This window comes from Trichosurus vulpecula, chromosome 2, assembly GCF_011100635.1.
Source record: "Trichosurus vulpecula isolate mTriVul1 chromosome 2, mTriVul1.pri, whole genome shotgun sequence".
Classification (NCBI taxonomy): domain Eukaryota; kingdom Metazoa; phylum Chordata; class Mammalia; order Diprotodontia; family Phalangeridae; genus Trichosurus; species Trichosurus vulpecula.
The window spans coordinates 146,758,864-146,786,832 of NC_050574.1; the positions used below are offsets into that span (position 1 = coordinate 146,758,864).

General features: G+C 35.6%; 1 protein-coding gene across 3 annotated transcripts in view; it reads right to left on the bottom strand.

Annotated features, from left to right (window-relative positions):
* Positions 1–27,969, bottom strand: part of CEP126 (centrosomal protein 126) — an 83,098-nt gene that overhangs the window by 26,920 nt on the left and 28,209 nt on the right. For 2 of the 3 annotated variants that reach the window (XR_005009605.1, XM_036746282.1), the window contains exons 4-5: positions 23,155–23,266; positions 14,059–14,260 (exon numbers count right to left, since the gene is read on the bottom strand). Coding sequence is in view for 2 of the 3 variants with exons in the window: in XM_036746282.1 (XP_036602177.1) it covers positions 14,059–14,260; positions 23,155–23,266 (314 nt within the window). In the remaining variant the exon portion in view is untranslated. Of the gene's footprint in view, positions 1–14,058; positions 14,261–16,200; positions 16,225–23,154; positions 23,267–27,969 lie in introns of those variants that run through there. The other variant, XM_036746283.1, reaches the window with a different exon arrangement.

Sequence of the window (27,969 nt, forward strand, 5' to 3'; positions counted from 1 at the left end):
AAACAACAAGATATTAAGCAGGCTGTGAAAGCATGAAACTTTTGAATTTTTAACAGGCCTCTGTAACCTATCTTGAAAGTCTGAAAAACTTTTGGGGATGCATAGAGATTGAAACTGAAACCTTCTCCATGATACTGTGAAGAAAATAGGTAATGAGAAAGTAAGACAGAATATTTTGGGCAGATTCAATAGCAACTGTGAAATAAATGTTCTTGTTATGCAAAAACAAAAACAAAATTATTCTTTATTTTAAAAATTAAGTTTATTTTTCAACATTAATTTTTTTATATTTTGCAAGAATATATTCTTATCCTTCCTCCTGCCCCTTCTCTACACATTTAGAAGGCAAGCAATATGATACATATTATACATAGGAAATCATGCAAAACATATTTCCATATTAGACATGTTGAAAAAAAAGCAAGAAAAATATTCTTTACTTTCAACAAAGGAGAAAAACAAATAATATTGGATTATGAAGCAAGCCAGTATCTTTAATGAAGCTTGTTCTTTTATATATGTTTAAAGTTTACCAGTGTTCTAAGTGTGAATTACAATAGTGTAGGTATTGAAGACATGAGTTTACTTAACATAGCATGAAAGAATGTTAGAAGTGAAAGAGACCTTAGAGAGCATCTAGAACTTTTCATTAAATATGTATGAGAATAATTGAGTCTTGGATAGGAAAAGTGACTTTAAATCAGATAACCAGTCGGAGTCATGGCCAAAGTTAACTTGAATCCTGATCTACTGCCCTTTTTACTGCACCATACCAGATTCAACATTCCCCCATTATTAATTAGAGTAGAATTCTGAATGCTAACAGCTTAAATAAATCACTTTTAGGGAGACACCCCTTGAATTTTTACCTAGGAATTTATAGGCTAAAATATAGTTCTGATATTGTGGGTACTTTTTGGTCTCACAAGACCATCAAGCATTTATTTATTAAAGCTTTTATTTTTTTTTTCTCTCTTCATAGCTTTTCAACTGTTTAGCAAAATGACACTACTTGTAATCTTTTGTCATCCTTCTAAGTATTTTGCAAATGAGTTGGTTCCAAAAACAAGTGTTGACCTTGTATGTCAAATCGCCCTGCTTGGCATGGAGATGAAGTGTTAGCTGCCAAAGTTGGTTTCTGGGTTTTTCCAGTCTCCTTGTCATGGTCGGTTTATTTTTATTAAACATCATTCTTAGTATCACCATTTCTAAAAAATGTTAATTTTCAGCATCAAGAGCTTGTTTAAATAGGTTGGGTTAGAGCTGCTGTAATAGTATGTAGTTTCTTCTAATTTTTATTCTCTAATTTCATTTTATGACCTATGCTCTAGTATTCAGTTGATGATTTCATTGAACAGTTCTGAAATGACTTAACCATTGTGAGGGTTTGTTAATATATAGCTATTTGCTATTTGATGATCACACTGCCCAGAATCTACAGACATTCTTCTTTTTTTTGAGGGCGAAGGCAGGGTAATTGGGGTTAAGTGACTTGCCCAAGGTCACACAGCTAGTAAGTGTGTTAAGTGTCTGAGGCCAGATTTGAATTCAGGTCCTCCTGACTCCAGAGCCAGGGCTCTACTCACTGCACCACCTAGCTGCCCTCAGACATTCTTCTTAAGAAAAATATTTGTGATAAACAGACAAGGAGATTCTAAATAGCTTGTGAATTCATGGCTTCCTCCATTTCTTAATCCATTCTTAATCTTAAACATTTTCCAACAGATTTTTGCCATCTCCTCTATTCAGTTTCAAAATGAAGTAATCAAGTTTTGCTATGCAGGATTTCATCTATTTTTTTTCATTTAAATTTTTTCTTTCATCTTTGATTTGTATCATTTTCTTATAAATTCTGCATGTCAAATTTTTACCAGGAATGTTTCATGAACATTTTTTTCCAGATCACAGTCTTTCTTCTTATCCAAACTGCACTTATTTTGTGTACTTAAAAGCTCTTCAAAAATGTTCAAACATTCAAAATTGTCTATTTTCCCTCTCCTAATATTCTCTTTATTGCAGCTGGTTCTAAGTTATCTTGTATCAACTGTGTTGAAACTGAAAGAGGCCAACAATTTCTTAAACTTTCTAATGATATGAATTGTACTGTCATTGCACCATTTAACCATTTTGAATATATTTTGATATATAGTATGAGAAGCTCATCTGAGCTGATTTTCAACAAAATACTATACTGTATTCCAAGTAAATCCTGTTGAATAAAGAGCTATTTTTACAAAATTTTGTGTTTTGGGATCTAACAAAGACCAGACTGCCTTAAGTGTAGAATACAGTGTTCTGATCTACTTTTCTATATTTTTAATCTACTAACAGATTGTTTTAATAATTACTACTTTAAAATATAATTTGAGATCTGGTAATGCCAACCTCCTTTTATTCATATAAATTGTTTTCATTCTTTTCACAGATATCTTCAACTTTCAATTCCTTCATATAAATTTTATTATTTTAATTCTATAACATTAAGAAAAGCTTTCACCGAAAGCAGAACAGCTAATAATTTTGACAGAGCTTAATGATAATTTTATCTTTTAAAAGGTGGAGTAAATCACTCCTAGGAACTGTTTTTTAGACCTGATTTTCTTTTCTTTTTATTTCTTTTAAAAAATAAATAGTATTTTATTGTTTCCAATTACATGTGAAGATAGTTTTCAACATTCATTTTTTTATAAGATTTTGAGTTCCAAAATTTTTTTCTCCCTCCCTTTCATCCCCTGTTCCAAAGATGGCATATAATATATATATGTATATATAAGTATATATACATATACATACATATACGTTATGTGTGTGTGTGTGTATATATGTTCCAAGAGGGATGCAAAGGTCTAAAGAATCCTAGAGAATTTCCCTTATCAGAAAAACGTTGTGGGGGGGTGGAGCCAAGATGGCGGCTAAAAAGCAGGGATGAGCCTAAAGCTCTCCCCCAGGACCCTCCAAACACCTATAAAAATGGCTCTGAACAAATTCTAGAACCCACAAAACTTGGGAAGCAGGGCTCCAGCCCAGGACAGCCTGGATGGTCTCTGGGTAAGGTCTATTGCATGGAGTTCGGAGCGGAGCAGAGCCCAGTGTGGGCTGCGCCAGGACCAACCAGACCCAGGATGGAACAGGCCCTAATGCCCTAAATCAGTGAGCTGTGGCAGTTACCAGACTTCTCAACCCACAAACACCAAAGACAACAGAGAAGGTTAGTGGGAAAAAAACTGCCGGGACAGAGTGAAAGGAGTTCGGGTTCAGCCACCGCCCTGGGGGCAGCGGAGGTGGTACAGCTACAGAACTACAGTTGCAGTTGCTTCTGGCCCCAGGCCCACCTGGTTGGAGGGATTAAGTGGCAGATCCCAGTGGGAGTTCAGAGCCTGCTCAGATCTAAGTCACAGTCCAGGGTGGTGGTTCTTGGGGGAGGAGTAGTGCTGTTGTGGCAGAGGTTGCTGTGTAGAAAAAGCTCTGAAAACAACAGCACAGCCCCTCAAGCTTGGGACAAAGTACTTTCTACTCTACAAGCAGTAATACGCCCAAGAAAACTCAAGGGTCAAGTAGTTGGCTGGAAACATGGCCAGGCAGTGAAAACGGACTCAGATTCAGACTCAGACTTTGGAATCTTTCTTTGGTGAAAAAGAAGATCAAAACGTACAGCCAGAAGAAGTCAACAAAGTCAAAGAGCCTACAACAAAAGCCTCCAAGAAAAATATGAATCTGTCTCAGGCCATGGAAGAGCTCAAAAAGGAGTTGGAAAAGCAAGTTAGAGAAGGAGAGGAAAAATTGGGAAGAGAAGTGAGAAGGATGCAAGAAAACCAAGAAAAACAAGTCAATGAATTTCTAAAGGAGACCCAAAAAATACTGAAGAAAATAACACCTTAATAAATAGACTTACTCAAATGGCAAAAGAGCTCCAAAAAGCCAATGAGGAGAAGAATGTCTTGAAAGGCAGAATTAGCCAAATGGAAAAGGAGGTCCAAAAGACCACTGAAGAAAATACTACCTTAAAAATTAGATTGGAGCAAATGGAGGCTAGTGGCTTATGAGAAATCAAGATATTATCAAACAGAACCAAAGGAATGAAAAAATGGAAGACAATGTGAACTATCTCATTGGAAAAACCACTGACCTGGAAAACAGATCCAGGAGAGATAATTTAAAAATAATTGAACTACCTGAAAGCCATGATCCAAAAAAGAGCCTGCATATCATCTTTCAAGAAATTATCAAGGAGAGCTGCCCTGATATTCTAGAGTTAGAGGGTAAAATAGAAATTGAAAGAATCCACTGATTGCCTCCTGAAAAAGATCCCAATAAGAAGACTCCTAGGAACATTGTTGCCAAATTCCAGAGCTCCCAGATCAAGGAGAAAATACTGCAAGCAGCCAGAAAGAAGCAATTTGAGTATTGTGGAAACACAATCAGAATAACACAAGATCTAGCAGCTTCTACATTAAGGGATCGAAGGACTTGGAATATGATATTCTGGAGGTCAATGGAGCTAGGATTAAAACCAAGAATCACCTACCCAGCAAAACTGAGTATCATGCTCCAAGGCAAAATATGGATTTTCAATAAAATAGAGGACTTTCAAGCTTTCTCATTGAAAAGACCAGAGCTGAATAGAAAATTTGACTTTGAAGCATAAGAATCAAGAGAAGCATGAAAAGGTAAACAAGAAAGAGAAATCACAAGGGACTTACTAAAGTTGAACTGTTTTGTTTACATTCCTACATGGAAAGATGATGTGTATGATTCATGAGACCTCAGTATCATAGTAGCTGAAAGGAATATACATATATATATGTATATGTGTATGCATACATATACAAATATGTGTGTGTCTATGTACGTATATATGTAGGTGTGTGTGTGTATATATATATATACATATATATATATATACATACATATATATGTGCATATATATAGACAGAAGGTACAGGGTGAGTTGAATATGAAAGGATGATATCTAAAATAATAAAATCAAATTAAGGGATAAGAAAGGAATATATTGAGAGAGGGAGAAAGGGAGAGATAGAATGGGGTAAATTATCTCACATAAAAGTGGCAAAAAAGTGGTTCTCTAGGAAGGGAAGAGGGGGCAGGTTAGGAGGAATGAGTAAATCTTGCTCTCATTGCATTTGACCTGAGGAGGGAATAACATACACACTCAGTTGGGTATCTTACCCCACAGGAAAGAAGGAGGAAGAAGATAAAAAAAGGGGGACGATAGAAGGGAGGGCAGACAGGGGGAGGAGGTAACCAGAAACAAACACTTTTGAAAGGGGACAGGGTCAAGGGAGAAAATTCAATAAAGGGGGACAGGTTAGGAAGGAGCAAAATATAGTCTTTCACAACATGAGTATTGTGGAAGGGTTTTACATAATGATATGCATGTGGCCTGGGTTGAATTGCTTGACTTCTTAGGGAGGGTGGGTGGGGAGGGAAGAGGGGAGAGAATTTGGAACCCAAAGTTTTAAAAACAGACGTTCAAAAACAACAAAAAAAAGTTTTTGCATGCAACTAGGAAATAAGATACACAGGCAATAGGGCGTAGAAATTTATCTTGCCCTACAAGAGAAGAAGGGAAAGGGGGATGGGAGGGGAGTGGGGTGACAGATGGGAGGGCTTCCTGGGGAATGGGGCAACCACAATATATGCCATTTTGGAGTGGGCGGGAGGGTAGAAATGGGGAGAAAATTTGTAATTCAAACTCTTGTGAAAATCAATGCTGAAAACTAAATATATTAAATAAATTAAATTAAAAAATAAAAATCATCCTAACAAAAAAAACAAGAAAAAAAACATGGTAGATTGAGAAGTACCTCTTTCTATTGCACAGAATTAAGGGCCTCAGAGTTGGAAGGGGCCTCAGAGATCATTTAATCCAACCTGTACTTAGGAATCTTGTCTACAAAATTCTCAACAGTGGTCATATAGTATTAAACTGAAGATATCTAGCAATGAGAAACACAACTCTGGGATACAGCCCACTTCACTTTTGTACAGCTCATGATGAAAAATGCTATCCACCTCCAGAGAAAGAACTGATGGAGTCCGAATGAAGATCAAAACATATTATTTTTCATTTTCTTTATTTTTTGAAGTTTTTTAAGTCTGTTTCTTCTTTCACAACATGACTAATATGAAAATGTTTTACATGACTGCACATATATAACCTATATCAAATTTCTTACTGTCTTTTTTTTTCTTACTGTCTTAAGGAAGGGAGTGGTGAGGGAGGGACGAAAAAATTTGAAAATCCAAAAAAGAAAAACAATGTTGGGGCAGCTAGGTGGCACAGTGGATAGAGCACTGGCCCTGGAAATCACGAGGACTTGAGTTCGAGTCTGGCCTCAGATACTTGACAGTTACTAGCTATGTGACCCTGGGCAAGTCACTTAAGCCCAACTGCCTCATCAAAAAAAAAAAAAACAAACCAAAACCCAAAACCCCATTAAAATTGTCTTTACATGTAATTGGAAAAAAATAGGATATTATTTTTAAAAAGTGCAGTCTGCAGGGATCTTGCACATTTTTGAGTCTGACACCCCTGGGCTAGAACACTATACCAAACAGAACATGAAATAGGAATAAGTTAATGTGTTACATCTGGATTTTTAAAAATCAGCTCATGAGTACAAGATGGGGGAAATACATAGCAGTTAATCTCAGACAAAATTAAAACTAAAATAGATTTAAATAAAAGAGATAAACAGGGAAACTACACTATGATAAAAGGTACCATAGAAAATAAAGTTATATCAATACTAGACATATATGTACTAAATGCTATAGTATCTAAATTTTTAAAGGAAAAAATGAATTACAGGTGGGAATACATAGTAATATTACAAAAGTGGGGGGATTTTAAACTCTCAGAATTAAATAAATCCAACCAAAAAACAGAAAGAATTTAAGGAGGTGAATAGAATCTTAGATATTATAAGAATAGAAACGAATACACCTTTTTCTCAATAGTACATAGTACCTTTACAAAAACTGACCATGTATTAGGGCATAAAAACTGAGGAAATTTTTTATAGACTTGTTCTTAAGTAAAAGTCTCATAGCTCAAACATATAAAGAACTTTGTCAAAGTTATAAGAATATGAGTCAAAGGATATGAACAGTTTTCTGAAGAAGAAATCAAAACTATATAATAATCATATTAAAATGCTCTAAATCACTATTGATTAGAGAAATGCAAATTAAAACAACTTTGAGACATCATCTTACACTTACTAGATTGGCTAAAATGAAAGAAGGGGAAAGCAAATTTTGGAGGGGATGAGGGAAAACTGAGACACTAATTCATAACTGTTGGTGGAACTGTGAATTGATCTAACCATTTTGGAGAGCAATCTAGAATTATGCCCAAAAGGTTATAAAACTCTGTATACCCTTTGACCCAGCAATACACTATAAGGTCTATTTCCCAAGTGGTTAGGGAAAAAGGAAAAGAATTTATACTTCTAAAATATTTACAGCAGCTCTTTTTGTGGTGGTAAAGAACTGGAAATTGAGGGGATGCCCCTCACTTGGGGAATGGATAAACAAGTTGTGGTTATATGATTGTGAGCTGATTGATTTTAGAAAAAGATAGAAAGACCCTAAATGAAGAGTGCTGTGTACATGGAAATGCTTTTTTTGGTCTTTTTGTATTTAAGTTCAAAATGAATAAAAACAAAAAATTTAAATGACTTTGTAGACAGATAGTAAGAGAGTACCTACTGGCCTTTAATTTGAAGTCTCCAAGCCCAGGTGAATTTCATACTTCCTCCACTGTATTTTTTGGAGTTTATATACATACATACAAGTACGAAATACCTTGATGTTAATTTTAAATAATACAGTGTGTATATAGACCTTTCAAAATGGTTCTTTTTTAAAAAAAATCTGACCTTAAAGTGAATACTTCCATATGTACAGTAGAACAGAGGACTGCACACAAGACTATAAATCTCTATTTACAGCTTGCTTTTCTTTTAAAGTATATAACAAATTCAGCATGTAAACTTTCAAAGAAGTCTTGCTTGTTTGTGATTCCTTCTGTTATCTTCTGTGAATTAAAAAGAAAATGCTTCAGTGACCTTCCCTTTCCTTTCTTCCATATTAGCTTTCAAATGAATTGGCAATATCTTGGAAATAGATTATGATGGATCTTGATCTATGATGATTTATTTTCACAGATGATTTGTTATTACTTCTATTTAAAATGCAGGCTATAAACACTAAAAATATGACATACCTATGTAGTTGATTTTTTTTGGCCCAGGAAGTTTGAATACCCTTGTAAAAAGTAAGCAACTACATGTATTGAAATATATTTCATTTATTAGAATAACATGGAAAGACTACCATAATATCTGGGGTTACATGTTTAAAAAAATTCAATTTGAAAGGTTATGTTTCAATTTGGTTAAAGAACCTTAATGAATAAAATGAACATAACTACAACCTCTGGTGGAGATAATCAATCAACAAGTATTTATTAAGTGCCTATTATGTGCTAGGCACTAGTTATATATGTACAAAAAAGTCCTACTTTCAAGGAACTTACAAGTGATGGAACAGTGGCCCTCTTCCTTGACAAGTCAACCCCACTACATGTGCTTATACTATGGTCCAGGCTCTTTGTTAAGCACTAGGGATATGAAGGAAGGCAAAAATAGTCCATGATCTCAAAAAGTTCACATTCTAATTTGGGAAATAACATGCAGATAACTAGGTAAATATAAGATATATACAGAACAAATGAAAGGTAATTTCGGAAGGTGAATCCCCTAGAAGCTGGCGGGGCACTAAGAAAAACCTTCTGAAGAATGCAGAATTTGGGTTGAATCTTGAAGCAAGCTAGGAAAATTAGAGGTGGAGGTGAGGACAGAATATTACTATTACAATACGAGCGATAGGCAGTGCAAAGCATAGAGGTGGGAGATAGGGTGTCATGTTCCACAAAGAGCAAAAATACCAGTGTAGATAGACTGTAGTCTAAGGGAGAAGAAAGCCGGGGTCCAGGTGGTGAAGAACTTTGAGGTAACAGAGAACCAGTGAAGCTGTCTGATTAGCAGAATAACACGAGTAGACTTAATGATTCTGTTACATATTTTCAACTGTGGCCAACTATGTTTGTAATGAAAAGAACACTGGGTTTGGTGTGAAAAGATTTTCTTTTGAATCCATGCTTCCAGGCAATAAACTATGTGAAAAAAGGCAAATCATTTAAACCTTTAGTGTCTCATTATTCCTCTCCCTATTTTATGGGACTTTGTGAGGAAAGCACTATAAAGTTTATAAAAACTTAAACTGCTATATAAAGGTAAGCTACTATTATTATTTTTATCCTTATTAACTAATAAGGAATTAATTAACTCATCTTCTTCATTCTGCCACTGTCACCTAATTATATTTAATCTTCTTTGCTTTGTCTATACCTGCTTCATTGTCAAAACGATCTACTCACAGAACCAAAGAGTTGGAAGGGACAGGAAAGGTTATCCAGTCCAATTCGTAACCAATAAGAAGGCACACTATTTTGCTTAAAGATCTTCAGTAAGAGAGATACATTATTTCCCATTTCAATTCATTCCACTTTTGGATAACTCTAATTGTTAGAAAGTTTTTCCTTACATTAAACCAAAATTTGCCCCCGTAATTTGTACCATTTTCTCCTAGTTCTACTCTGTGGGCTAAAAAGAACAAGCCTAATATTTCTTTGAAGCAAACCAAGTTTAATCCCTTGTGAAAACTGAAACAAATTAAAAGTGTTGCTACCTCAGTGTAGAAAGATAGATTGAATATACTCTTCAATATGACAGCCCTTCAAAAACTTGGAAAGTTATTTTCCCTAACTCTGGCATTCCCTTCTGGATAAAATCTCTAGTTCCTTCAAAGGATCCTCATATAGCACAATCTTGAAACAATTCAGTATGATCTCCTTTGGATACTCTCTAGCTTTTCAATTTATTTCTAAAATGTATGGGTATCCCTGCAAAGCTTCAGCCTAGGTACCCTTTTATTTATAGGCTACTGGGGAAAAACAGACCTTTAATGAAATAGAAGACTGCCAAGCATTCCTGATGAGAAGAAATACTAGAGCTATATAGGAACTGTCAAGTAAACACAGGAATTAAGAGAAATAAAAAAAGATAAACAAGAATAAACAATGATAAAGATCCAAACAAGGATAAACTGCTTATATTTGAATAAAGGGAAGTCATGCATGTGTCCCTTCTGAACCCTATCATTATTTTGAGTCATAGCAGGAACCTAATTAGACAAGTGGTTCTTTTCATGTGTTGATGATCCTAAGAGAAGAATGGAAAGAAAGGGGAAGAAGAATATACTAATGGGGAATTAAAAGGAAGGTTAAGGAAAATTATTTCACTCAGGGTGAGTAAGGAGACATATACATATACTTGGAATGGAGATTTTGGGAAGTAGCTGACCCTTGAACCTCATTCTCACCTAAAATAGACAAAGAAGGGAAGGACACACACGGAGTTGAGTACAGAAATATATTTCACTGGATGGGGAAAGAAGAGGAAAAAGAGAAGAAGGAAAAAGGGGGAATTGGAGGATAGATTAAAAGAAGGATTATTTCTAAGTAGAATAAACTCTAAGATTATATGAAAAATTTATAACTCTTTTACAGACATCAAAGAATGGGAATTTGGGAATACCCATAAATTGGGGAATGGCTGAACAAGTTATGGCATATAAATGTGATGGAGTATTTGGAATAATATTATGCTCTAAGAAATGATGAAGAGGATATTTTCAGAGAAACCTGGTAAAATTTATATTAAATGATGCAGAGTGAATAGAAAGCAGAAAAACAATTTGTAGAATAAGAACAATATGCTACATGACTAACTTTGATAGACTTAACTCTTCTTAGCAATGCAAGGATATAAGACAATTCCAAAAAACTCATGATGGAAAATGCTATCCACGTGCAGAAAAAGAATAATGGAGTCTGAATGCAGATAGAAGCATACTGTTTGCTTGTTCTCTCTGTCTCTGTCTCTGTCTCTGTCTGTCTGTCTGTCTCTCTCTCTCTCTCTCCCCCTTTTTCTCTCTCTGATTTGTTTCTTCTTTCTCTTGGTTCCTCCCATTGGTTCTAATTCTTTTTTTTACAACATGACTAATGTGAAAGTAGGTTTAATATGAATGTGTATGTAGAGCCTGTATCAGAATGCATGCCTTCTTGGGGTGTGGGAGGGGAGAGAGGGGAGAAAATTTGGAACTCAAAATCTTATGGAAGTGAATGTTGAAAACTAAAAATAAATAAATTTTTAAAAACAATCTAAAAATCTCTGTGGATAAGCAAAAAAGACATTATTGAAATGCTTGATACCAACAAATACCAGACTTTGCAAAACAAGGAGAAAATAACTAATGATAGATAGATATGGATAAGAATAACTAGGAGTCAACTGTACCCAGAGACTGTTAGTGCTGTCTTAACTGCCCCTGTGAATTGTTGACATTAATATGTAACATGTTATAGCTTAACATTAAATATATAATGTTACAAAAAAAGAATAACAACAATATGGTAAGGACAAACAAATTTGAAGGACTTAGGAATTCTGATCAGTGAAATAACCAACCATGATTCCAGAGGAGTAATGAAGAAACATGCCATCCAACTCCTGATAGAGAAGTGAAACCTCAAAAGTATAAAATTATACATATTTTTGGACCTATTCGGTACATAAATTTGTTTTTTCTTGACATACACATTTGTAACAGAGGTTCTGTTTTTCTTCCATTTTTAAGGAATTGGGGAGGGTGAAGGCAGATTTTTATTGATTAAAAATACATTTTTAAAAGAGAATAAGGAGAAAGGGAACAAAGTTGGATTTATAGCAGGAATGTAGGAATAGTTCAATATTAGGAAAACTATCAACATAATAGACCACATTAATAGCAAGATCAACAAAAGTCAAACTAGTATATCCACAGATAGAAAAAAAGCTTTTCACAAAATATAAATATCATTGCTATTTAAAAAAACAACTAAAAACATATGAATGAGTGAACCTTTCCTCAATATTGTAAATAGTATCTATCTAAAAATTATATGTAATGGGGATAAACTTTCCAATAACATCAGGAGTAAAATAAGGATGCTCAGTAATCACTACTTCTATTTTATTCTATTTATTCTAAAAATCTTAGTGCAGTTTTAAGCTTTAGTAGCTTAATTTCCCTCAACAGACAACTAAGAGGAAAAGGGGAGAAGACAGAAGTGGGAATTAAAGGAGAGTAGATTAAGGGAGAGATTGTTTCTATGCAAAACAAATTTTAATAACATACAGAATATTTATAGCTCCTTTCGAAGTGGCAAAGAAATCTAAGGATACTCATTAATTGTGGAATGGATAAACAAGTCAGTGCAGCTTGCTTAAAACTGCACTAAGACTTTTGGAAAACTCTTTATAGTGCTCAAAACACTAGCTATAGCAATAAGACAAAAAAAAGAATTTTAAGGAATAAACAAAGCTAAAGAAGAAACAAAATTATTGCTCTTTTGTAAATATCACTTAGAAAGCCCAAGGGAATCAACTAAAATAAAGTTAAACAATGACCAGAAAAATTACAGAATATAAAATAAATTCACTCAATCAGTGTTTCTGTACAAAAGCGCAGCAGGAAGAGACAGAAAGAGAAATACCATTTAAAATAACTACAGAATATATGAAATACTTGGGAGTGTACCTACTGAAACACACATAAGATTTAGATGAATACAATTCAAAACACTTTTTATGGAGACAGATGGACCTAAGTAATTGGAGCAATATTAATTGCTTATAAGTAGCCTGTAATCTACTTATAAAATGCATTTTATAAAATAAAAATGAAAATACTATCTAAATTAATTTACTTACTAAAATTTATTTATAAGGGATAGTTTTCTGGGAGGAGGAGGAAGAAGAATATGGGGTAAATATAAGTGATTTAAAAGCAAAAGATAACACTAAAAATCTATTTAAAAAAGATTACTTCTTTCTGTTGTATACTTAATCCGTTCCATCAGATTGACAAAAAAGGAAGAACTGAGAAATGTTGAGTGGGCTGCAGGGAAACAGGCACATTATTGCACTGATCCATGAACCGGGCAAGCCATTGTGAACAGCAATTAGGAACTATGTCCCTAAAGTCACTAAACTATGTAGTCTGTGACCTAGCAATACCACCATTAACCCTATACCTCCAAAGAGTTCAAAGAAAAAAGAAAATAACCTCTGTATACAAAAATATTTATAGCAAAACTCTTTGATGTAGCAAAAAACCAGAAGTGAATGGAGTGTCCTTCAACTGGAAAATGGCGGAGCATAGGAATGTAACAGAGTATTACTATATTGTGAGAAATTACTAAAGGGATTGTTTCAGAGAAACCAGGGAAGACTTATATGAAGTGATACAGAGAGCAGGGCCATGAGAACTATTTATACAATAACAACACCACTGTAAAGACAACTTTGAAAGATGTTAAGAACTGATTATGCAATGACCAACCATGATGGCAGGACTGACAATGAACCATGCTACCCACCTCCTCATAGATATGTGATGGACTTAAAATGCAGAATGAAACAAATAGTTTTGGCCATAGCCAATGTGGAAATTTGTTTTGCTTGCTTCTCTATATTTGTTACTTAGGGTTTTATTTTTCTTTTTTCTTTTCAACGGGTAGTGTAATATGGGACCGAGAGAAAACAAATTTTTATTAACAGAATAAAGTAAAATAAAATTTATAAAAAATAAAAGTGAAAGAAAATTATGTCAATAAAGAAAAAGGAACCCAAAAGAAAGTTTTATATCCAATGATGGGTATATGTAGTAACCTACTAACGATCCATTTTAAAAATAAAGTTTTTCTCCAGGAATGATGGACATCTACCTTCCCATTACATGATTCCCCCTTGGGAACTGATGTTGTGCTTTTGTGCCATAAAAACATCATGTATGAAAGCATTACAATATTATTATTATTATTATTATTAACTAGAGTGATATTATTCAGAAATTCGAATTTCATACCTGCACGTTGCTTAGATGGAGTTCTTCTAAGAGGTTCTGAGTTTCTTCCAGGTTAAGCTGGAAGTTGTCTTCCTGGCCAATAGCCCAGCTTATTTTGTTGTTTTCCTGTATTTCTTTGTCATAGTTGATCCTGGATGAGAGATGTTTCTGATACATGGGCTCTATTCTTGTCACTGCAGAAGCCACAGCAGAATCTATAGTTCTTGAAATAAGAAAAAAACAATGTTAAGTACTCCTAATTTTAGAGGCTGTTAACAGTTTCCTTCACTTCGCTGCTTGCCCCTGGCTGTCCCAAGCCACCTGGCAGCCAACCTTCTAGTCATGGGTTTCTTTACACTTAACTAATCTGGCATCTGGCACTCAAATAGCACATACATACTCTATAGCCCATACTTGAATTCTTTTCAGCTTGGTAGAACCTGCTAAGATGTGTCTTTTACTAACAGCCTTGATATCCTAGGCACAGGGGTAGGGAACCTGGGGCCTTGAGGCCACATGTAGCCTTCCAGGTCCTTTGGTGTGGCCTTTTGACTGGGTCCAAGTTTTACAGAACAAATCCTTTTATTAATAGGATTTGTTCTGTTAAGTTTGGATTTACCTAACCTACGGGAATCTTTATACCATGATGAGGCAAGAGAATAGGGATTTTTGTAATTTTAATAACAACCATAAATGTCTAATATACTCAATGTTTACTTTTAAAGTTGTCTCAAACTATACACATTATACAGCAAATTATCAAATATTCACAGATAAGGATATGAGAAAAATATATATGTTTGTGACTTTTTGGTACAAGATAGTAATCACATTAAAAACGATTATGCAGATGTCTTACAGTGACAACAAAGAACTCACTTTCAACATAGGGTCATTTCTCCTGAACCAGTGTAGTAATCACTGATTACCTACTGATTCAGTTCTTAGGTGCTACATCAATGTATATCTTGCTAAAATCTGGGGAATTCTCATTGTTTCTGTGAGTCAGCAGCCAATTCCTTATAAACATTCCTACAAAGTGGAGGCACTTAACCAATTTTTACATCATGGACCCTTTTGGCAGTCTGGTGAAGCCTATGGAACCCTTCTCAGAATAATTTCTTTTCAGAAGAATTTTAAGTGCATAAAATTAAATACATAGTACTATGAAGGAAACTATTTTTATTGAAAATAGTTATAAAAAACCTGATAAGTTCATGAATCCCAGGTTAAAAACCACCAATGTAAAGGATAAGAAATAACTCCATTGCTCCTCAATCTATGTTGAATGCATAATGTGGATCCCTTAGACTCTCAAGGAACTGTAGTCCTGGAAGGCTCAGGATATGGAAAGTATTTCTAAAGAATGGACAATAAGTCCCATTCTCTTTTGTGATTGAGAAGTCCAAATACTGCCACCAGAGGTATGCATTTAGGATATACTGCTATTTTTATGTAAACAAAGTAATCTAAAAGTCATCATGAGTGACTCACACTCTTCCCCTGCACCCTATTATTAGAAGCTGCATAAACTTTTAGGTACAGATATAAATTCTAAAGATGAATGTAGTTCTAAGAAATCTGTCACTATCTCTACATACTTTGCTCCAACCCTTGTAGAATGGAGGTACAAGGAGAAGAAAAAATCATCAGGGTAATATAGTACCTCTTAAGAGTCCCATGATGTGCTGAATTTTAGAAATGTTCACAGGTTTTAGGATAAAGTGCAAACCTCAGCACAAAGTTTTGGAAAATAAAGAGATATAATAGTGGTGACAGTGCCTTTTGTAGCAGGTCTTGAAATCTGATTCTCAAGAATAGTCATACAAGACTTAGATGATATGGAAATGTTTTGAGGGCCATATAGGTATATACCCATCTCCAATACTTATATCTATATCTGTATCATTAAATAATTGATAACTAACTCCTAACCTTGTTTCCGTGGCTATAGGTCACAGAGGCAAAAGAATATAAACAAGGGACACCATTTGCAATAAATATCACCTTGGCTCCTGATGTGCTAAATTAGAACACTTTTTTCTTTCTTCTCATAATTCTTCCCCTTCTATCCTCTCCCATTTTCCCTCCCACTTTAGGTCACCCTCCCCATAACAAATATTACTAAGTCTACTTATTATCTAATAAACTCAATTTGTTTACCTTTAAAGTTGTTGTCTCATATTTTTCTTCTCTATTCCTTTCTTCTCTACTCCACTTTCTTCTCTTTTCTTCTCTACTTTCTTCCCCCAGTGAGAAGGGATGAAGGGATGGACAGAAATAGAAGTAGAAGGGCGCAGAGAAATAGAAGGCCAAGGCATGGAGGAAGATGAAGATATGTATGAAGAAGAAAGAGGAATTGATAAAGAGGATGGAATAAAGGAAGGAGGAGGCAAGCAAGGGGAGAGACTTGAAGGTAAAGGAGAGGAAAAAGGAGTAGCAGCAGAACTAAGTATGGATGGAGCAGCAGAAATAGAAGAGGAAGGAGAAATAAGAGGTATAGGAGAAGGAACAACAGATGAAGAGGAAGAGGAGAGTACAGAAGGAGATGGAGAAGAAGAAATACAAGTGGAAGGAGAAGAAGATGTTGAGGTAGATGGAGAACAACAAGGAGGTGGGCGAGGGACAAATGAGGTATGGGATTGAGGTAGATAGGACAGCATTTTGGTTTGTAGAGGAGACGGTTGTACTGACTGAACAAGATCTGGGTTAACAGGATGCTGAGGCAATTGAGAGAGACAGCCAGGGACATAAGAATGAATGGGAGCTGGTGGGTAGGGAAGACGCCTTGATGAACAGGAAGGCATCAAAACAGGCAGGACAGCTTCTGAATGAACAGGAGAAACGACTAGTCGAGTTGGAAGGGAACGGCGTACAAGGGCAGGTTTTGGAACAGATGGAGTTGAGAACTGAGTTGGATGAAAATGACTGGATCTGGAAGATTTATAAAATAGCTTGTTACGTGGGATAGGATCAGAGATGGTAGATCTTTGGGGTGGATGGGGTAGGTATCTAGGAGGTTCACAAAGAATCGGGGCTGGAAGATGAGGGAGACAGCCTGAAAAGCTAGATGTGAATGTGGTTGGAGGATGGGGGAGATAGATGGTTTGATAAGAAGGGGTTGAGGTAGGTAAAAAGGAATCAGGAAGTTTAGGGGAGACAGATGGACAGATAGGTCTGGTTTGCAGCTGATGGATAGGAGAAATAATTGGGCAGGTTGGAAGGCTTTGGGAGACGTGGTAAGGTATAGGAGCCAGTGGAGGAGACAGCTGATCAGGACTGGAAGGTGTGGACACAGCTGGGCAGGCAGGAAGGGATCTGGATGGCAGGAAGGCATTTTGGATAGGCAGGTAGAGATAGCCTTATTAAGTTACTTTGTTAAATCGTCAACCTGTCTCTGATTTCTGGTTTACATTTTTTTCTTAGGGCCTAAGACTTTTCATAAATCAATGACTCCTTTCACAAGGGGGCAGGCTAGACGTTGCAGTAAGTAGATAGCGTGTCCAGCCTGGAATTAGGAAGACTCATTTTCCTGAGTTCAAGTCTGGCCTTACACACTTATTAATGATGAGACCCTGGGCCAGTTGCTTAACCTTGTTATCTGTAAAATGAACTGGAGAAGGAAATGGAGAACCACTCCAGTATCTTTGCCAAGAAAACCCCAAATGGGGTAACAAAGAGTCTGACACAACTGAAATGAATGAACAACAACAATAACCTTTCACAAGTGGTCAGATCTATATATGGAGAGGAAAACAGAAATTTCCCCTCCTCCCAGCTTTTACTCTCAGCAATTCAGAGAATTTTGGCCACGAAGATAAGGAGTGGAGTAGGCAATAAAACTTGGATCAAAGGAGACCAGTATACATTCCACTGTAGAATAGCTACTAAGGTTTTCAAAACCCTTTTTATTAGTAGATAGACCTCCCTCCCATGAGCTATACAAAATAACTGACTGTATTTTTAAAAAACGCAAATATATAGATATTGGAGATAGGTATATGACAACATTTTGTAATCTACAAATTTAAAATGAGATGGGTTGCAGCTTCTTATATCCTTTATGTTATCATAAGGAAAGTTGATTCGATTATATATTTTTTTTATTTAATTGAGCTAAAGGTAATCTGTATTGCAGGGGTTTAGTTGAAAAGAAAGACAGATAATCTGCCTTTTACTTCCTCTGGGGAATGAAAAGCTAGAACTATTACCATAATTTCTCTTTAAAGTTTCTATGAAAGGGGAAAAATAGAAGCATAATTCTTAGATTTAACATTGACTAATTAACTTGACTAATTTTTAGCATAACAATTTTGTAAAATATAGCTTAAGATTTTTGTGTAGATAAGAATAATATACTTTGCATGGATTATAGAATTAAACAGAAAATGAAAGGGCATTCTTATAAGTTGTATAAAATAAAATTCAAATTTGTCTTCTGTTTTTAAAATTTAAATTTGCCAAGTTTTCTCTCAGCTTAAAATTTTTCCTAGTTTACTGAGTTACTTTCTTTGGGGTTAATCTGTTAACAGATCTTCTAACACAAGAAGATTTTCTTTGATTCTTTATTAGGGGTTTAGGAAACACTGGTTACTCTCTGGCTTTTCTTCTTTTTTGCTCTTCAGCTATGACTTTACCGACATCTGATATTACTTTATATCCCTTACCATTGATATTTTCCTTCCTATATAAGTCTTCACTCAGTTTTTAAATGAGCATTGGTATCTGGGTCATTTAACACTATATACTTTCCTAATATTGTAACAAATTGCTAAAACTTATAGCATAAATCACCAGATTTTTAAAAAAAGTTGGGAAAGGGAGCTGGTTCAATCAGATATATAATTAATCAATAAACATTTATTAAACATTTACTATGTGCCATGCACTATGCGAAGTGCTGGGGATACAAAAAGAAGCAAAAGACATCCCCTCCCCTCAAGGGTCTACAGTATAATGGGGGAGACAACAACTAAATATAAATAACCAGAATTATTTATTTAAATATTTCTGATAAATTACCATTCCACATGATTCTTAATATCTTATATTTGTATAAAGCTTCACATTTTGTAAGATGTTCTCACCTACATTGTGAAACAGGTTAGAAATGTTGTAAAGAAAGCAAGTTTACTTCCTGAATTCATTATTTTATATTGTTTCTATCTACAAATAGAATATATTTTATTTTTCTTTTACCTCTTACTATATTTTAACTTTCTTAAGGGTATAGGTTGTACCTTATTTATGTTTATGCCTTTCCAAAGAATTAATATATGCTAAGCAGTTAGTAAATATTTGCAAAAGGACTGAATTAATAAACTAATATACAAAAGGCTATATATTTAATGAATATGTATATATGTAGTGGTGAAGGCCAAGAACTCTAGGGTCTTTTATGGTTTTGTCATTCATTTATTTTAATTATATAATATTTATATTCTATATTTACATTATACATTCAACTATATATTATTTTACTATTTGAAAACCAGAATTATTCTGGCACTTTCCCTCTTCTAAGACCAAAAGAGAATTCATAATATTAAGCAAGAAAAGGATCAATATATTTCCAATGTAGTACATAAAAAACTCATTACTGATAATGGCTGCTAACATGAAAGATAAGAAGTTGCAAACTGTTAGGAGCTTAGAGTGAAGGGGAAAAAACCAATATATATTTATTAAATTAAGTAGTTTGAAGCCTTTTTTTGGGCAAGGATAATAATCCCTTTCTTGTTTAGAAAAACTCAATGCTAACTAAAAGACATATGAAAAATTTGAATACCTTAACAGTTTGTTCCCTTTTTCAGGGACAAAGATGATACAAATTAGTATACAGAGATCTATTATCACCAGAAAATGTGCTTTTAGCCATTTTTCTAGTTGTGAATTAGTACTGATGGATCTTCACTCTTGCCTAGTTTCTCTTTTGAACAATGCCACACAACTGTGAAACAAATCAATAGCAACTAGCATTATATTTTACAGATTACAAAGCTTTTTTGAAACATTGCTGTGAAGTAGTCAGTATGTTTACCCTAATTTAACTGATGGAGAAATGGAGGCTCAGAGGGATTGCCACCTATGGTCATATAAGAACCCGGGTTCTTTTGACTCCAAGTCCCATGCTCTTCCACTTACAGAAACGGCTAGCTAAGTCCAAAGCTATGAGATAGGAGTAGTCAGTGAATAAAGGGTAGAGAGAGAAGAGCAAGGGACAAAGCTGAATACCTACTTCTTCACTATCATTGTCCCCAATTACTTCAGCAATGACTCTCAAATTTATTTATTTAACCAAAGGGTAGGGAACCTGAGGCCTCAAGGTCACCTGTGGCCCTCTAGCTCCTCAAGTGTGGCCCTTTGACCGAATCCAAACTTCATAGAACAAATCCTAAGGTTTAATCTATGACCTGAGTTTCATTCCAAATGCTTAATTCCATCTGGTTGTCCTGTTAACTCAAATTTAACTCATTTCAAACTTAAAACCTAAACTCCTAAATTCTCCCAAGGAAACAACTGTTAATTATTTCCTATTTATCCTCTACATAGCTGTTATGGTAATTAAAGTGGGACTCTTTTACTGTTTTCTCTTTTGGAATGCTGAGGTGCCTTTGAGTCTTGCCTTTCAAATGTAATGTCAAGCAAAGTGAACTTTTTGTTGTCTTTGTTTTGGAAGTGCTTCTCAGCACTAAGGAATTTTTGATTGAATCAGGAGTCTTTGATGACCTGCTTACATCAAGGTCACATTGTTGTGATACCCTCTGACCCTGAGAAAGGTATATAAAATCTGAGGTTGGTGTTTTGTTTTGAGGCTCTCACTCACTGGAAGAGTGTCATGTGATTTGACCAGATGAGACTCTGGGTAGCCATTGTTAAGAGCCCCCCAGCTTTGAAAACCCAGATGTTGGTGCTTCTCTTTTTGGTAACTACGTATGTGATGTCTTGATCAGACAAATCCTGTGTTGATCTGTTTGTAGTTTCTGTTTGTATTTGCTCTGAAGTTCAAGGTGCTAACTTTTCCCCCTGAACTAAGTGAATGATATATGTATGTTTTATTAAACTGAGATTGTTAACCACTTTAAGTTGCTTTCCTTAGAAAAGCAGATCAAAGAACCTGTGCTAGCAGCCCTTCTGTGTGCTGGTGTTATCATTCTTTCATCCCCACAACAGCTGCTAGCAACACTGCTATTACAATAGCTGGCTTTGTATATATTTGTTTGCTTGTTATCTCCCCTATTAGACTGTAGTCCCTTGAGAGCAGGGGATGTCTTTTGCTTCTTTTTGTATCATGGTGCTTGGCACATAGTAAATTAATAAATGTTTACTGATTAATTAGATGTCTGATTGAACCAGCTCCCCTTCCCAACTTTTTTTAAGGCTTTTTTTTCCTAGCTGTTTAGGTTTGAAGGCTGTCCCTTCCATTACAACCCTACGAGTAGTTATAATCTTGTCCATTCCCTTAGTTCTAGATATTTACAACCAATCTTTTGATGGCACTCACCACTGTGTTCTAATTTATCCAACACAATTTATCAGGTTAATGTTTCTAAAACATCATTTTGTCATGTTACTCATTGCCTCAAGAACCTGCATGGTTCCCTACTGAAACCTGAACTCTCAAGCCTGGTATTCAAGATCCTCTATAATTTATCAATAACTTTTTAATCCAATTTCCCCACTACCCGACATTGTGAATCCTCTGTTCCAAAAACCCTGTCTTCGTGAGCATTCTCAATTCATGCCATTCTTCCTGTTTGGGATATCTTGAATTTGCCTATTCAAATCATACCCATCCTTTTGGGCTCAGACGATATCCTATATTCTCCAAAAACCCTTCCTGAACACTCCATATTAATTTCCCTTTTCTCTAAATCACTACAACACAATGAATGTATCACTTATTTTGACACCAAATCTTTCTTCTTGACACTGTTTAAACTTTCACAGAACAGTTGATCCTAAAAATTGGAAGGGACTTCAAAGTGAGGTATATTGGAAAGAGCACTGAATCAGGAGACAGGAATAGTAGGTATGAGTCAGAGTTCTGACCAAGACCTTAGGCAATTTTTAGATTTAGAGATAAAAGGGTCTTTAGCGATTATAGAATTTATATCTAGGAAGAATCTTAAGAGATCATTTAAGTTTAATTCATTTTATAGTTGAGAATCCTGAGGCCCATGGAGATTAAAAGACTTAGCCTAGCACATGGGTGTTTAGTAAATGCTTGCTGAACTGGACTGTATCAGTCAAAGTTATATAGGAAATCAGTAGCAGAGCTGAGCTATGAACTCAGGTCCTCTGATTCCAAATCCAAACCCTTACCATTAGTGACCAAGTCATTTGATTTTTCTCAAATTCAGGATCCTCATCTATAAAATGAAGGTGCTAACTAGATTTCTCTAAGGTCACATCTAGCTTTGAAATCTTGTCCAACCAATATTTGAAATAAGAATTCTTTCATATGTATTTCTCATTTCTCCAACTTAACTGTGAGCTTCTTGTAGGTAGGGAATGTTAAACTTATTTTTAATTTCAAAGAATGTAATATATTTCCATAAACATTAATAGTAGCCATGTAATAGATGTTCACTAAATAAATGAAAAATATGGAATCAGAAAGGGCATGAAGAGCTTACTTATCCATCCTTTGGCAAGCTTCATTTAAACCACTCTGTACAGAAGCTCTTGGTTAAGATCTGCAGTGGCTGATAACCCTTTACCACAAGAAAACTTTCTTATATCCTGCCTAAATTTCTCAGGCTATAATTTAATTCAATTTTTCTTTTTCTATTCTTAGTGGAGATTGATAGAATTTGGTTTTAATTTTTCTAACACTGGTTTTTGATAACTAATGCTGTACTAAGAAGAAATAATTTTCTTTAGAAAGTATTTTTTTAAACCAACTACTTTAAAATTTTGAATTCTAACATGACTTTAAGCAACTGCATAAATCATATTCCACTGTATTTAAATTTCATTTGTGAAAAAAGAAACATTGCTTAGGTCCATAATAAGATACAGAAGAGCTAATACAGTGACAGCAAAAATATCATATATATGATGTAACCTAACCAATATTAAATAATATAAATAATCAATAGTAAAGATACTTACTTCCAGTTTATTGTAGGTCTATTGGAAGAGTAAAAGTTAGATTCTTGTTTCAAGTTGAATCCCTGAATTTGTTCAAGGGCCTCTTCTAATCCGGGAATTGGCTTCTGATAAACTTGTGTGGATAACAAAAAACATGAAATGGCATAGAATCAATTCATCATAAAATAATCTCCCTAGTCTTTTATATTTATAGCATCATGTAGTTCATAAATAATCCAAATGTAAGTTTTATCAATCAACAAGAAATATTTTTAAGGTTTTTTGAATTAGCAGATTTTTTAATTTAAAAAAATTATAAATAAGTTATTACCTCAAATTTCTTGTGGAAAATTTCAGAAAGAGATGTAATAAAGAATTTTGATCACACTACTTGAATGTGTTCTCTCCATTCAAAAATATTTTGGGAACACTTTGGCTATATCCTTGGCCTTTATTAGTCCCTACGCCTTGTATAGATGTCTACATGGTTTATCTTCCCAGTAGAATGCAACTTAATTGAGGGCAAGTACTGTAATTTTCATAGTAATAATCATAACATATCACATGCATATAGCACTCTAAGGTTTGCAAAGCACTTTATAAACATTATCTTACCTGATTCTCACAACTTTGTGAGCCAAGAACTATCATAATCTCCATTTTGTAGAAGAGGAATTAGAGAGGTGACTTACCTGTGATTACATAACTAATAAGCACAAGAGGCAGGATTTGAAACCAGGTCTCTCCTGAAACTATATCCATCTATTTATCTTATATCACATTTGCCTCTTTATCTCACCACTGCTCAGTGTAATTCTTTACCCAATGTAGGTACTTAATGAATATATGTTCAATTGTTGAACTGAATGTGGGTTTCAATTTTCGAGTAACACTCAAAGTTCACAGTCTATCATTCAAGATCTTCTCTAATCTGATCCTACATTAATTATTTTTCCAACCATATATTTTCTTTATTCAGAATCCTAGAATTTTAAATCTATAGTAGAAAAAGGGATAGACTTGGAGTCAGGAAAGACATGGACTTGACTCTTGCCTCTGATACTTATTAGCTATGCAACCACAGATGAATCATTTAATCTCTTTGTGCCTTGGTTTTCTCATGTGTAAAATGGCAGCAATAGCACCACATACTTCCTAGGGTTGTTATAATGATCAAATTAGATAATACGCATAAAACGGGGATTAGTCAATGGAGTCTCTGATCAATTTTAAAAGCTTCTCTATCAACCCGACTAAATTATAACTTGTAGGCTTTTGTTTGGAAGGTGTCTCTCCTAAAAGGAGGTATTCATGCCCACTAACTAACTCAGAAGACACACAACTCCTGTGATTGAGGTGGCCTCCAAGATGATAGGCTATTTGAGGCTTGGAAGAAAGACTTCTATTGTAGAAATATATCTGCTCTGTGGCCTATTGAAGCAAGCTGTGAGATCACTTTGTATTCTCTTTATCTCTCTTTAGAACTTTAAGAATGTCCAGTTTATGTATTTTTTTCTCCATTCTCGACAGCTTTATTGAGTGTTCAGAAAATTGTGCACCAAGGACTCTATTCGCTACAACGTGCACCGCTAACATTCCCAGCCGGGCAGGAATCCACTACTTCTTGGAGGGTTTGTGCTCTAGGCTAAGATCCTGGGGGGGCCTCTTTTCTTTCTGCTTCATTTTCATCCTCTTTGGAAGATATGGAGTCACACTCCTGGCATAACTATCCATAGCCTGTTTGCTTAGGAGACTTTTTCGGAGGGGGTGGGGTCCAAACAGCCCAAATGGTAGCAGAGTCCGCATCCATCACAACTCACAAGGTTCTCATTGTCTCCAGTCCCCTTGCAAGTCACACACTCAGTCCACAGGTCCTCAGACTTGGGCTTCTTCTGAAGCACAGACTGTCTCTGTCTCCTTTCCCGAGGAACTCTTTCCTCAGGTTTTTCTTCTTCAGGAACAAAGCTTCTTTTGCGGCCTCTGGTTCTCGTGTTTCTGATTGGCATTTTCTTAGGTTCTGGTGGCACATCTTGTGGAACAAATTTTACTGGTTCTTTAATCTGCCTCCGTGATTGCTTGATCCCATCTGGTAAGGTTTCCATGGCAATGTCAGCTTCCATGTCACTGCTCCCTGCCTGGTCACATTCTGAGCACTGCCAGTAACTGTTTTTGGACTTTCTTGGCATCCTTGTCAGAGGGGGATCCAGACAGCCCAGATGATAATGCAGCTTACAGGTGTCACACAATAAAAGCAGATGTTGGTCATGGTTCTTCTTACAAATCCCACAACTATAAAGGACAGCCGGCAGGGTCGAGGTCTTTTGGGCACCGCCTTCCTTTTTGCTGACCTTTCTCTCCTTGGGTGCTCGTAAGATGGCCGGTATGTTCAACTTCCGTCCAGTGATTCTGCCCAGCAAGGCCCAGATCCCCTGTCCTTCATTTCTGAGCTTTCCATTCAGGTTCTGGAGCTCTAAGGATTCACACAGCTTATTATACTCCACGTGCAGCTTTTCCTGTTCATTTTCCAGCTTATCCTTGATGTTTTTTTGCTCAGCCATATTTTCCTGAATCTGAATCATGCGCATGTTTCTCTCAAAATAGTAATTCACAAAATCCGCAGTCAGAGCTGGCTGTTTGTGCTTCCGCTGTCCATCCACACTGGAGCTAGTATCTGATGTGTCCACAGGGAAGATATCCGTGCTGATGCCCATGAGCTCAGCTTTGCGCATCAGTTTACGAATGGCTGAAGCACTGCTGGTCAGAGGCCAGGGCAGCTTTTCTCTCAGCATCCAGGCCTGAGGCCTGGTGGAACGAGCCAGTTCTGCCTTGGCCTGATACCGCTGCAATCAAGCATTGATTCTGGCCAGTTTATGTATTATAAAACAGCAATCATCAAAACTACTTGGTACTGGCTAAGAAAGAGAGTGGTGGATCAGTGGAATAGGTTAGGTACACAAGACTCAGTAGTCAGCGAATATAGTAATCTACTCTTTGATAAACCCAAAGATTCCAGCTTCTGGGATAAGAACTCACTATTTCACAAAAACTGCTGGGAAAACTGGAAAACAGTATGGTAGAAATTGGGCATGGACCAATATCTTACTCCATATACCAAAATAAAATCAAAATGGGTTCACGACCTAGATATAAAGGCTAATACTATAAGCAATTTGGGAGAAAAGGGAATACTTTACCTGTCAGACTTACGGAGAAGGGAAAGATTTATGACTAAACAAGAGATAGGGAGTATTAAGAAATGCAAAAACGGATAATTTTGATTATGTCAAATTGAAAAGTTTTTGTACAAACAAAGCCAATGCAACCAAGATTAGAAAGGAAGCAGAAAATTGGAAAAGAATTTTTACAACTGATGTCTCTGAAAAAGGCCTTATCTCTAAAATGCACAGGGAACTGAGTCAAATTTATAAGAATACAAGTAATTTCCCAATTGAGAAATGGTCAAAGGATGTGAAGAGGCAGTTTTCAGAGGAAGAAATTAAAGATATCTCTAGTCATATGAAAAAATGCTCTAAATCACTATTGATTAGAGAAATGCAAATCAAAACAACTCTCAGGTACCACATCTCTCCTGTCAGATTGGCTAACATGTCAAAACAGGAACATGATAAATGCTGGAGAAGATGTGGGAAAATTGGAACACTATGCATTGCTGGTGGAATTGTGAACTGATTCAACCATTCTGGGAAGCAATTTGGAACTATGCCCAAAGGGCTATAAAAATGTGCATACCCTTTGACCCAGCAATACCAATTCGAGGGCTATATCCCAAAGAGATCATATAATGGGGAAAGGACCCACATGTACAGAAATATTTATAGCAGCTCTTTTTGTGGTGGCAAAGAATTAGAAATCAAGGGGATGCCCATCAACTGAGGAATGGCTAAACAAACTGTGGTATATGAATGTAATGGAATACTATTGTACTATAAGAAATGAGGAGCAGATAGACTTCATAAGAACCTGGAGAGTCTTATATGATCTGATGATGAGTGAAGGGAGCAGAACCAGGAGAACATTGTACACAACCACAGACATGTTGCTTCTGTGATGACTAACTTTGATAGACTTGGCTCTTCTCAGCAATGCAAGGTTCTAAGACAGCTCCAAAAGACTCATGATGGAAAAGGCTCTCCACCTCCAGAGAAAGAATTATGGAATCTGAATGCAGACTGAAGCAAGCTATTTGGGCTCTTTTTACTTTTCTTTCTTTTTTTTTGGTTTTGTTACATCTTTCTCATGGTTCATTTCATTGGTTATAATTGTTCTTCACAACTTGATTATTGGGAAAATGAGTTTCATGTGAAGGTATATGTAGAACCTATATCAGATTACATGCCATCTTGGGGGGGAGGGGGAAAGGAAAGGAGGGGGAGAAAATTTGGAACTCAAAAAACTTACAGAATTGAGTGTTGTAAACTAAAAAAAATAAATTAAATAATAAAAAGAATGCTAAAATTTTTCTTGACAAGTAATTTTGGAAAAAATAAAATACTACTTAAAGAAAAAAATGTCCAGCTAGGTTTGGGGGGAGAGAAGAAGCCTATCCTCACATGCAATTTCTTTATAGAATGGTGACTTATGGCAGAAGCCTATGGCAGAGGTAGACCTATTGCATGTACAATGCCTGGGAATTAGAAAATAAACATTTATTAGGTGTTCAATATGTACCAGGCACTGTGCAAAGCACTTCAGATAGAAAGAAAGGCAAAGGACAGACAATTCCTGTGCTCAATGAAGTTGACAGTCTAATGGTGGAGACAACATGCAAACACCTATGTCCAAACAGGGTATATACAGGATAAAGAGAATATTTGA